Genomic DNA, 12,912 nt, shown 5'->3' with positions numbered 1-12,912 from the left:
AGTCAGCCAGAAACTCCAGTCAGTCAAAGCGGAGAGTATCAAAGCAGGGGCCTCTGGCCACTTGGAAAATTTTGCAGTTCTGACCATACTTCCTCTGCTGTTTACTGAGAAGCTGGTTCCTCTAATCCTGCCCCAACCTCATGAACAGTTTGCTTCATTCCACATCTACCTCTTTTACCCTCTCACAGTCAAATGTTGCATTCATGCTGCTGATGGAACACTGGTATGTTCTCCCCCTTCTCCTACCCTGCATGAGTCCTGTCTATTTAGAAGATCCCTACCTCCAAGATCTGAAAAATCTGCCTCTGCTTTGGAGTCTGTTACACATTGGGCTGTTGTCTTGGGTGCCCATTAGTCACAAGCATAATAAACATGATTGTCAATAATGAAGAGTCCACATAATGGGTCATAATGGTTTTCCTATATAAGGATCACATAAAGCTGTTTGATGCAGACTAGTCCTCAGTCAAAAAACTTGCACTGATTTTTTGTCTCAGGCTACACTAGCTTCTTCCCAGCACAGCATGGTATAGAACAGATTAAATTTTGTTACATGTTTAGGACTGTAAATCCAAAAAGACGACAAAGCCAGTACAGAAATACAAATCGCCTGAGCGAGGGACTAACATTAGAGGGATGAGGGTGAGGAGGGGAACACAACTAGGTTGCAGAAAATACAATGTTAGCCAATTAAGCCCAGGGGTAGGCTTGTAATTTAGGCCAGTAGAAATACATCTACCCAGTCATGCAAACATACAGGCACGATAAGCAATTTTCTCTGGTATTGGCAACTATGGCCTACATATCATTCTACCAATATGCCCTCATTCCTGAGCTGGAAGAGTCATGTACTATGTTCATGTTCCTCCCAGTGGGTTAGGAGCACTTCATCTACACCAAGTGTAAGCTGGTATCTACCCTGAAGAAGAAGTCACAGATTGGAAGCACAGGTATCCATACTGCACTGCATGTGTGACCAGGAAGATTACTTGGACAAGAGTTGAGAGAGGCTGGTACTAGATAGGGCAATGAGAAGAAGTGGCAGAGAATGCCTCTACTCAGAGAATGAGGATCCCCAGAACCGAAGAGCAGCAGACTGAAGTAAAAAACCGCTTTCAGGCACTCTGCAGTAGAACTGCTGAGGAAGAAGCAGAGGAGAGACATCTACAGGGATGAGGCAGAAGAGGCAGCAGCATAGGGAGCAGGAAGTGCAGGGCCCCAAAGACAGGGGTTCTAGGACCACTGCACCAAGAAGGAAGAGAAGAGTGGTGGTGGTTGGTGACTCCCTTCTGTGAGAGACAGAGGCACTAATTTGTCACCCAGATTTGGGGGCCCAGGAGGTGTGGTCTCTGTCCGGAGCCCAAATTCAGAAAATCACAGAGAGACTGCCAAAACTCATCCATCCTTCAGACCACTACCCATTCCTGCTTGTCTACGTATGCACCAACGATACTGCCAGGAAGGACACTGATCAGATCAGATGCGACTGTGAGGCTCTTGGCAGCAGCATTAAGAAGCTTGCAGCGCACTGTGCTCCAGTGGTGTTTTCTGTTATTTTTCCCATGAAAGGCAAGGATCCAGGGAGAGACCACCATATCCTAGAAGTAAGCACAGGGCTGAGATGGTGGTGTTGATATGAAGGCTTTGGCTTCTTTGGCAACAGGCAGATTTTCTTGGAAGGACAACTAATATCAAGAAATGGGATCTATATGACAAGAACAGGGAAGAGCACCTTTGGGCGTCGTTTAACCTAGACAACCTAGTAAGGATGGCTTTAAGCTAGGTTCCACAGGGGATGGTGATCAAAATCATCCAGCAGAGTGCACAGTTCAGAAAAGAAAGGACTCAAAGCAGCAACATACCTGTGGGAAAGGACCAGAAAACCATAGGACTGTATACAATGGAAGCAAGTAGGTCAAAATGGAAAATATGTCAGATGCATGTATACAAATGCAAGAAGCGATATGAGAAATAAACAAGATATGCTAGAAGCTGCAGCCTGTAAAAAGATCTATGATCCGACTGGCATCACAGAGACCTGGCAGGACAGCTCTTATAACTGGAATATCAACATTGAGGGTTACATTCTGTTTCAGACACGTTTGGGAGAATAGGTGTTGGTGTTGTCTTGTATGTCAAAAACACATGCTTGTTCTCTGGATCAGGAGGAAGAAGACAGAAAAGCAGCATGCGTTTGGGTGAAGATGAAATGTGAAAGATGAAGCATAATGGTGGGGATTTATTATAGGCCACCAAATCAGGAAGAGGAAATGGATGAGGCACTCTTAAAGGAGGTGACAAATCCATCCAAAAACAATGGGATGGTACTGTTACAAGACTTCAATTTTCTGGAGAACTGCTGGAAGAACAATAAAGAAAAATGTCAAACCGGTTCCTAACTTGTGCGAAGGACAATTTTCTGTTCCAGAAACTGGAGGATACAACTAGGAGATAATCTATCTTGGATTTTGTCCTGACCAACAAGGAAGAACTGGAGAAAGATGTGAAGGTGATGGGCTCAGTGATGTTCAGTGTGTTTATTAATGATTTGGATGCTGATATAGAAAGGCCCTTGAGCAAGTTTGCACATGACAAAACTGGGAAGAACAGCAAACATATTGGAGGATGTGAGTGCAATTCAGAGGGATCTTGACAGATTGGAAAGTTGGGCTAGAGCTAACAGGATGGAGTTCTATGCACTCAAACAGAAAGTGCTAAACCTTGGGAGGAATAATCAAAAACACAAATATAACGTGGATGACACCTGGCTGGATGGCAGCACTATGGAAAAGGACTTGGGAGTCTTCACCGACCACAGAATGAGTCTTCAGCGTGATGTAACTGCACAAAAGGTGATGGTGGTTTTAGGATACATCAGTAGAAGCATTAGGTGCAAGCAGAGCTGTCCCTAGGATATGGCAAATCAGGGCAACTACTCCAGGTCTAGTGCTTTGGGGAAGCCCTGTGTAGCGGCCATGGCCCCTCCCACAGGACCCACCTGAGGCAGGCGGCTCAGCCCCACACTGTGGTAGAACCACAGGGAACCACGCCCCCCTTTGCAGAGATACCATGACCCCACACTGTTAAGGGGGGCCCCGCACAGGCTGGTTTGCCCTAGGCCCCGTATCCTTCTAGGGTCAGCTCCAAGTACAAGACATGGGAGATGAAAGTGTGTCTCTACTCGGCACTGGTTAGGCCTCATCTAGAGTACTGTGTGCAGTTCTGGGCTCCACATTTTTAAAAAGTATGTGGAATTGTTAGAGAGGGTTCAGAATCAGGCATTCAAAGTGATAAAAGGCTTGGAAAACAAGTGATATGAGGAGAGGCTGAAGGAACTAAGCGTATTTAGCTTGCGGAAAAGGTGCTTAAGAGTGGATGTGATATTTGAAGGGCTGCCATAAAGAAGGAAAACACCTTTTCTCTCTTGCTGCAGAGAGGAGGATGTGAACCAATGTCTTGAAGTTGCAGTAAAGTAGGTTTAGACCGGATATCAGGAAAAACTTCTTCACTGTTAGAACAGCAAGGCAGTGGAGTAGACTGCCTAGGGAAATAGCAGACTCTCCATCACTGGAAATGTTCAAGAAAAGGCTAGACAGCCAATGATCTGGGATGATCTAGGCATAGCTATGAGTAGCTGATACAAGTTTATCAGCTTATCTAGGTTAGCTACAATGGGTATTCCCCATGCTTCTGATTTGCTGGTTGCCCCCAGCCCCACTTTCTGCTACATGTGTCAAGGTGTTTTTAAGCCTTCCTCAGAGGCACTGGTTACTGGCTACAGACAAGGCTGGGGACTTTGACTGGGGTGTGCCAATGCTCCTGTTGGAATCAAAGCCAGAGGTTCCTGGCTAGAGGGTCTTGCCCTTCTGCTCAGGGTCAAACTGACTGCCATGTTTGGAGTCGAGAAGAAATTTTACCCCATGGTCAGACTGGTATAGCCCATGGGGGGTTTTGCCTTCCTCTCTAGCACTGGGCATAGCCCTCTACCTGGGATCTCTTTAGCATATACTGACTACATTTAATTGATGCAGGCTGCTGTGGTTCCCTGCTGTGGCAGGTCAGAATATTAGGTCTGTGTTGTGTCAGGTTTGATGGTAGTCTTATGTAGTTTAGATTATGGATTGTATAGAATGATGTGGATAGGGCTCATCCCATCTCAGGCACGGAGTTAAACTAGATGGACCCCTGGTAGTCCCTTCCTGCCCTACTTCTCTATGATTCTATGATTTACAGGGTTTCCATGGAGACTAGCCCCAACAGTGATAACAGGGTGCACAGCTGGGCAGGGAGCTGCTCTGGGGCCAGGATCCTGCAGCAGTAACGCTGCGGTCCAGAGCCAGGGCAAAGCTGCAATCCAGTGCCCACACGCCCCAGTCAGGGGCTTGCAAGCAGCGGATCATGGCTCTGCCCTAGCTCCAAACCATGCTGTCACCACTGCAAGATCCCAGCCCTGGCCCTGGAGCAGGTCCCCACCCAGCTGCATGCCCTGCCAGTGCTGCTGGGGTCAGTCTCCATGGAAACCCTGGCTCCACACTATCACAGCCCCACCACTCCCGTGGTCTCCATAGAAACTGGCCACAGCAATGTAGGCAGGGGCTGCTGGGAAATGGAGTTCACTGTGGGTCCAATCCAGCCCGGCTGGACTTTGCCCACCCCTGGCCTATGATGTTAAAGAGGAAAACAGCAGCTGGCCTAATGACTCATGAATTAAGCAATTAGCTGCTCAATCACCAGTGCTGCCCCACTCCCAGCAAGTGGGCTGGGCTTGCCACCACCTCATCCCTCCTTCCCCCACATGCTGCCCCATCTCAGGCCACTTGTGAAGCTACACAAGCCATTGGAATATCTTCAGTGTCCTTAGACTCCAGGGAAAATTATTACAGCTTGAGTGCCACCATAAAAAGGAAATGAAACCATTCCAGTTTCTTCCACCGGGGACTTCCTTACAACCAAGCAAGAGAATATATATATCCGCTACAGTGTGGAGCTGGGGAAACAGGCTCACCTATCCAAACATCATGGGTCAATAGCCCCAGACAACCTTCTTACATGGCACAGGATTAATCTAAAGCAAAGCAGAACATAGAATAATAGTTCATGTTCCTCCTTTCCACAGTCCTACCTCTGTTTCAGGCCGAGGAATGAAGACTGGGGGTCTCATCTTGAGGGTCAGGTCCTGGAAATCCCACTCACCAAGGACATACTGTACAGGCATCCTGAGAGAGGAGGAGGAGAGTTACACATTGCATTAGAACTAGCCTCCCCCTTCTAACAAGTTTTCAGGATTATGTGCCTCTAATAACGAATCTCCAAGGCCTGGACATTGACCCTGTCAGCCTCTTCCATCTTAAATTGCCCATAAACATCAGGGCAATTTAGGAGATGATGTTTAATACAGCAACCATTGCTAACACATGACACTTGTATTAGAATCCCTACACACTTCTTTGTCACACATCATAAAGTTAACTCTCAAAGGAGAACTGCTCCATAAACACTGGTCACAGGATAACTGGGAAGAGGTACATTCAGGTCCCCTGAAGATCTCTGTTTCCCTAACGATCCAAGTACCTAATCATTGGGGAACCCGTTTTTCCCAGATAAAAACAACCTGCAAAATCTCTGATAAAAAATTCACAGATTCTCTGATAAACTCCCCCCCCACAATCCATTATTAAAATTAAAGGCTCCCCGACAGCTCTCCTGGCCCTGCTGGTTCCCTTCAGCCCCTGCCCCACAGCTTCTGCTCCCCCACCCCTGCTGAAGAGGGCCCCAGGCAGGAGGTGGCAGCTGCTGCAGCAGAGCAGAACTCAGCTCCCCCACTGCTGCCTGCCCGCTGTGGGCTTAGGCAGGGGCTGCTCCCCATGCTGGTGCACGCTACCGGGAGGCAGGGGGACCCATATCCCCGACATCTGTGCACACTACCCACTGCAGGCTCCTACCCTGCTGCCCTCTCCTGACACTTCCACAGCCCAGCACGTGCAACCTGGCACTGCAAGCAGCAGAGCCACGCAGGAAGCTGCCTGCTGCTGTGAGCTCTGCGCTGCCCTGGCAAAGTATCCCCTGCCTGTATGGAAGTGGGGTTGCATGTAGGAGACGCTGGCAACACAGAGTTTGCGGTGGCAGGCAGCTCCTGCGCAGCTCCACTGTACCTCATTGCACTGGGTTCCACACACTGGACTACGGAGGCACCAGGGAGAGCAGCAGAGAACGAGCCCGAGCCCAAGCCCACAGCAGGCAGTCTGCCCTGCCCCATGCACAAATCTGGGGGGCATGGGTTCCCGCATCCTCCTGGGAGTGCACACAGCAGTGGGGAGCTGGCCCCACCCCTGGACAGGCCACCCACGGCCCCGTCCCACTCCCCACCAGGGCCCTAAGCACTGCCTGGCTGGGCTGCAGCCCTGGCCCCAACCCTGCACAACTCCCTCCCTGCTTCCCTATGGGGGCCTCAATCCCCACTCCCTACAACTTACCTGAGAGAGCTGCTCTCCAGGTTGCCTGGCAGAAATGTGCATATACATGCACATGGCACCCCATGCCTATCGGCCCTCCTCCTGCTCCCTCCCAGCCCCTTGTAGGCTGGAACTCTGCCATCCTGCAGGGGGCTCATCACAGAACTGCAAAATCTACAGGTTTCTCCGGTAAAATGAGAAATCCATGTTTGCCTCCAGTAAAAGGTAAAATCCACAATTTACTCTGTTTTTCAATGGGAAACAGAAAACCCAGATCCCTGTTAATCATTTCCTTGCCTCACATAAAGGCCCCAGCATGTCTGGTTCCAGGTGACCTACAGGCACCAGGCCCATTTTACTCCTTAAGCAAAGGATCCAGTGCATCAGTGATTGGCAGGAGTGGGGGGAGATGGAGACCATTTTTGCCACAGTTACAACAGACAAAGGCACACCCAACATCGGTAAGGACAAATCTGTTTATAGAATGTGAAAGCTGTACCACAGCACAATAACTATATAACCATTTAGGACAGGGTGTTCCCTGTATCCAGAAACTAACAAGGGAGCATAAGCACAAGGCACTACTAGTAATTTTTCTTCTGCTTTCAATAAAGTCAGAAGAAAATCCAGTGGAAATAAAGGAGGCAGGAATGATTTTAAGGGGGAAGATCCTACCTTTGCAACCGTTTTGCACTCAGCTGCTGGACCTGCTCCTGCTGCTCTGCTGTGAGGGGAGTAGATATGCTGCTGGCACTCAAGCTGTGGAACTGAAGAGGACATTGGCTTTAAACCTGGCCACTTGAAGAACTTGTGCATCCTGCTACTCTCTCCCTTGACCAAGGCCTTAACAGAGACCTGATTATTTGCAAATACATAATATCCCATCCCTCTGGGATGCCAAATCACTGGCAGAATTTTCAGGCACGCTTAAAAGTGAACAATTAAAACTCTCTCTGAAATTACTTGCCATGTTCTGGGTTTCAGGAGGGCAGACAAAATTCAAGGACAATTGGTTATCAGAGCCAGGGAAGAATTTCATGTGCACAGTGCAATTAATGCTTACCCTTTCAGATCACTCAATAAAAAGCATTAAAGAAGAGCAAGGTATCTTCAAATAACCAATAGTGCTTTACAACCCCTATGTAAGGCAGGAAAATGTTGTTCTTTCCAGTTTACAGCAAGATAAAATAGGGGAATGGGGAGATTAATGATTTGGTCAAAACCTTGGAGTTATTTTATTGAGGATTCAGAAGTTCTGCACTGCTCTGCGCCCTATAACCATCCTCATTTTCACACCACTTAACTGTTTTTGCTCCCAGGACATAGGAAACAATATACTCGCTGGATTCTTGTGCTTCAGGGATCCTGTTAGCTTCAAACACTTCTTGCCAGTAGTTGACCAGATCTATGGCTGTCACCAATCCAGGTTTACCACTGAAATTCTGTCTCAGAAGAAACTGATGGGCATTCAATGCAGCACTTTTGATAGGATTAATTCCCACTGGTCCCCAGGGAGGCAGGAGGCCCATGATCATCCTCTGCAACGGGCTGATAAGAAGCTTCATTCTTCAGGGTCAAAGTAAATTTTCCAAGAAGCTGAGTATATCCCTCCTCCCAGAGTCTGATTTAGCTGATTCAGTAAGTCCTAGGTTTTTGGTTTGTATCACCACAAGACACTCCCAAGTCACCACCTCATAAATGCCAACTGAACATTACTGCTAAAGCATTTTTATGTCTATGAGAGTGCAAAGGGCCTGCTGGCAGGTATCTCTTCATAGCAGTCCTGCTGACCTGGAAAGACAAGGGGACAGCACAGCCTGAATTCCTAGACTACTGCAGCATCAAACAAAATCCACTTACATAAAAAGCAGGCTGCTTTCCTCACTCACATGCCAAAGGAAAACAACTGATATCATAAAACATATCTATCTTTAAAAAGACTTAATAGTAAAATGAAAGGAACCTTGCAGGCACAGAATACTGGGAATAGGATCACTACCTCTTGACCAAGTACGCCTGGTCAATAGCACTTAAGGGTTATCAGTGCTAGCTGGGGTCCCCTTTGTAAAATAAGTAAACAGTCTCAGTCCTGCTCCCCATGAACACACGTTCACATCACAAACCACAATAACGTTCCACATTGTCTTACTTGTGTGCAAGCAGAATGAACCACAGAGTTCAGACTCCTGTCTGTATTATAGGATTGAGGCATGTTGGTGGAACAGCTTGCAAGAAGCCTGCACTACCATATTCTGTACTGCCTGTATAAACAGGATGATTTACCAGACAGAATTATGGGCATTTTCGTGTCTCTCCTGGAGGCTGTGGCATCTGTATCATAACCAAGCTCCTCGGTTTTGCAGATCTTTTTGTCTGAGGATAGGCAAGTCAACACATTTGGTTGAGAAAAAGCCAGAATGTGGCTATGACTAAACAGTACAGTACAACCCCATTATAACAACCGCCCATCCCCCATGGCACTAGGAGAAAAGTTTGTTAAAAGAGGAAATTTGCTATAATAGAGTTAATCGATTTGCTGCATCTTAATTCAATTCAGTTCAATTCAATTCAATTTATTAAGGATTCTGGGTAAACGTCATGTTCCTGAAGACGCCACAACACACATACACCCGTAATATAAGTAAGTTTGCACAAGGTAATTGAGCTACAAATATTATACTAAAAATAGAGCCCAACATAAAAACATTATTAATATAATTGTATATCAAGCCATGAATCTATAATATTGTTGCACACAGATCTACAATTGAGATAATAAAATGAAATATAATGTTAAAATGGATCACTCATATCAGTAATAAAGGATGTTTAACTGTAATTGCCTCAACCTCATAAGCAAAAATTGTGAGATGGTTTACTACATTTGGATGTTTGCTGTAAAAGCCAGATACATTTTTGTTTGAGAAATGTATCAAATTCTGCAAGTACAGGAATAAATAGGCTCTTCTTATGTTATTATGTAAAAAACATTGTAATACGTAGCGGATAGTATCTTCTGAAACTCCTACACACACCGGACAACACCTTTTAGCCCTTCGAGTGGAAAATCTACCTCCAATGAGAAAAAAAAAATAGCTCTTGCTGTTGGGACCGGTAAGTGCCAAGGGTTGTTATAAACAGGGTCTGTGCTAAGGAGACACTACTACAGTCACTTCTTGGCTTTTGACCTTTCCTCCCACAGTGCAAGAGAAGCATGTGTATGCCCGGTTGTGCCCCACTGCCCTGGTTCCCTTGTCCCCCCTGCACTCGCCCATGCTCCAAGCACCCAGGAGCTGCCCTAGACCAGAGCCAGCCGGAGGCGGCCTGTGGCCCCGTCGCAGCCCCGGGAGCGGGGGGCAAAGCGGGGCAAGGGCCGGAAGGCGACGGGGGCAGTAGCAGAGAACGGGGGAACACGCTGAGGGGGCGGAGGACGAGGGCAGGTGCGGAAATCGGCCACCCAGGGCCAGGAAGGGCTCAGACAGCAGAGAATCAGGCAGTGCCGGAGGGGAGCAGAAGAGCAGAGGCTGGCAGGGCTGTGCGGCGCGCCTGGCCCTGCGGTGCCACGGACACTTCGGACCAAGCCCAAAGGCTCTGAACCCAGCCCCGGGGGCCGGGAGGGGTCTCGCTGTCGCGCCCACGCCCGCGCCCGCCGCTAACCTGGCGCTGCCCGCCGCGCCGCGCCGCGCCGCCGAGCCGGCCGGAACCGCGTCTGCGCATGCGCCACCCGGCTCTTCCGGCAGCTCCTGCTGTTCACGGGCTCGGCGCAGGGGCGAGGAGACGTGTGTGTGCGTGCATCTACGCATGCATAAACGCATACGTACCGGTGTACGTGCACACATACACACACTTGAGTTAGCCTATAACTGCTGCTCATCCGTGTTGGACTCAAGGCAGCCCGCAAGAGATGCCACTTCTTCGTTTTCGCTTGACTTTTCTGTGGCAAAAGGAACAGAGCAGCTTTTTGGTTGCAGAGAACTCAGGAAGGGTACCGCAGGGCAGAGCTGTGGATCCCTTTTTCAAATACCTGGGTTTATTTTGGGAATCGGGCTGGCACACCTGACAGTGCCTACATTGTGCAACCCCCCTGAAGGGATCAAGGGACCACAGTTGTGCATCGCTGGTTTATAAGGCATACATCTATCCTGTGTGTTTCAGAGATCAAGGGATTCCCTAGCAGAGCAAGTGCCAAGTGCTCCCCAGTATCCCTAAATCCCATTTTCTAACAAACCCCTTCCTGGGAATGCTGCCCTAGCCCCATTTCAGTTTCATAGTTTGTAGGGTCGGAAGGGACCTGAGCAGATCATCAAGTCCGACCCCCTGCTGTGGCAGGAAAAAGTACTGGGGTCAAATGACCCCAGCAAGGTGTTCATCCAGCATCCTTTGAAAGACCCCCACGGTAGGAGCCAGCACCAGTTCGCTTGGAAGTTGGGTCCAGACCCTAGCCGCCCTGACTGTGAAGCAGCGCCTCCTGATATCTAGCCTGAATCTACCCTCAGCCAGCTTGTGACCGTTATTCCTGGTCACTCCTGGTAGCACTCGGGGGAACAGGGATTCTCTGAATCTGGAAAGGTTGCCCGTGTTGGACACAAGGACAGTCTCTTCTTAAACAGTTCCCTAGGACAAGGCCTGCCTTTTGGTAATGTATCTGGTGAGTCACTAGCCCAAAGGAATCCACAATAGCGTCCATTTGTCAACGAGTGATGATGGCTATCGCACCTATTCTGCTGACTGATGGTGCATTTTCTCTTGTGGTTGTTAGACTTGTGGGTCCTGCCACAGTAGTCACAGGTGTACATGGCACTAGGGGCTACTGTACTGACAGTCCATTTCCTTCTGTCATGTTTCTGTTGTAATTTAAGTAACCGTTTCTCATAGTGATGTTGTACTCCATGATTGAGAAGGGAGTGCCATTTTGTCCTGTCTCCTGCTAAGGCCTCCCAAAGGTTTGTGTCAATTCCAAAAGCTTTCATGTCCTGCTTGTAGACATCTTTGAAGCGCAGTTTTGGGTACCCTACTCTTCTCTTTCCACCTGCAATTTGCCCACACAGGATGTCCTTCAGGATATGCCCATCTTCCATCCTGCAGAGATAGCCAAGCCAGTGGAGGTGCCACTGTTTGAGTAGTGCAGTGATGGTTGGCAGGTTGGCTTTGGCAATGACCTCTGTGTTGGTAATTCTGTCTTGCCACTCGATGTCAAGGATGCTCCATGAGTAGTGTAGATGGAAGATGTTTGTCTTCTTTTTTTGATATGCATAAGTTAACCATGTCTCACATCTATGCACAAGGACACTAAGGATGCAGGGTTTGTACACAAGCACCTTAGTTTTGCTTGTGAATTGTGTATAGTTCCAGACTCATTTGGAGAGCTTACTGAAAGGTTAGCAGCCTTTCTGATGTACACAGTTAGGTCTTCATCCAACGACAGCTTGTTGCTCACTGTGGATCCAAGGTATTGCAGCCAAAACAGAAGCCCAAAGGAATATAGCCTCTGGAACACAGATCCTGGAATACAGCCTCTAGGTACTCCCACAATACAATTAAATAATGATCAATCATTCAAGAGACCAGTTTCAGTCACTGATATAAGAGTCTAGCTTAGTAGTTCTCAGCTTGGCTAGACTGACAACAACCCTCAAAAAATGCCAGCTCATAGCTTTCACTTGTTTTTTCTTATTATGGAAAAATAATAAAGCAAGTCTTCATTTGCAAAGAATTCCAAAAGACTGCAACAAGTCAAAATGTTTTCAGCAGTACGGATTCTTATCTGAAATCTCTGGGCTTATTTTGTGAATCCAGACTGGGCTCTGTCTCCATGGTGTATGTTCCCTGGCATTGTTGCTGCTAAGTCTGGGATCAAAAAAGATTATGCCTTTGTGTTTGTTGGTGGGAGAAAGGCTAAGACTTGTATAGGTGTTTGCATATCGAACAGTGCTAATATTGTGTAGCACCCCATGGTACCCTTAAAAAGATCTCATGGCATGCCAGGATGTTGTGGCACTCAAGTTGAGAATCACTGGTCTCTCTTCAGTGTAATCTGCCAAGAGGCTGTCCCTGGCATGTCATTTCTCATTCCAGATTCCTGTTTGCAGACACACCATTATCAAAATGTTTCAAAGGGGTTTTTGTATCTTGTGTAGTTATGTGGTTGGTCAAAATACAAAGCAATGCTACTACACTAAAATAAACATCCCAACATTTTGGATGTTGGTGTTTAGTCATGTATAATCCCTGCCTATTCCCTACTGCCTTTAATTTTCCTTACGAAACCAACACTTCAGAAACAAATAACTACATACAGTTCTCCAGACAGGACTCTGTCTCCCCTGGTATATGTCCCCTGGCATTGTTGCTGCTAAGCCTGGGATAAAAAAAGATTTTGCCTTTGTGTTTGTGGGTGGGAGAAGGGCTCAGACTAATATAAAATGCAGCTGTCACATCTTTCAGAAAGGAGGATGTGAAG

General features: G+C 47.6%; 1 protein-coding gene across 2 annotated transcripts in view; it reads right to left on the bottom strand.

Annotated features, from left to right (window-relative positions):
* HEMK1 (HemK methyltransferase family member 1) overlaps positions 1 to 12,912 on the bottom strand; it is a 56,477-nt gene that overhangs the window by 42,085 nt on the left and 1,480 nt on the right. For both annotated transcript variants that reach the window (XM_019547474.1, XM_019547475.1), the window contains exons 2-5: positions 8,736 to 8,825; positions 7,757 to 8,243; positions 7,128 to 7,219; positions 5,123 to 5,216 (exon numbers count right to left, since the gene is read on the bottom strand). In XM_019547474.1, coding sequence (XP_019403019.1) covers positions 5,123 to 5,216; positions 7,128 to 7,219; positions 7,757 to 8,017 — 447 coding nt within the window. In that variant the 5' untranslated portion in view covers positions 8,018 to 8,243; positions 8,736 to 8,825. The remainder of the gene's footprint in view (positions 1 to 5,122; positions 5,217 to 7,127; positions 7,220 to 7,756; positions 8,244 to 8,735; positions 8,826 to 12,912) is intronic.

Source organism: Crocodylus porosus, unplaced genomic scaffold, assembly GCF_001723895.1.
Source record: "Crocodylus porosus isolate Cpor-Errol unplaced genomic scaffold, CroPor_comp1, whole genome shotgun sequence".
Lineage (NCBI taxonomy): Eukaryota > Metazoa > Chordata > Crocodylia > Crocodylidae > Crocodylus > Crocodylus porosus.
The sequence above is the reverse complement of the archived record's forward strand: the minus strand, read 5'-3'. Positions and strand labels throughout refer to the sequence as shown.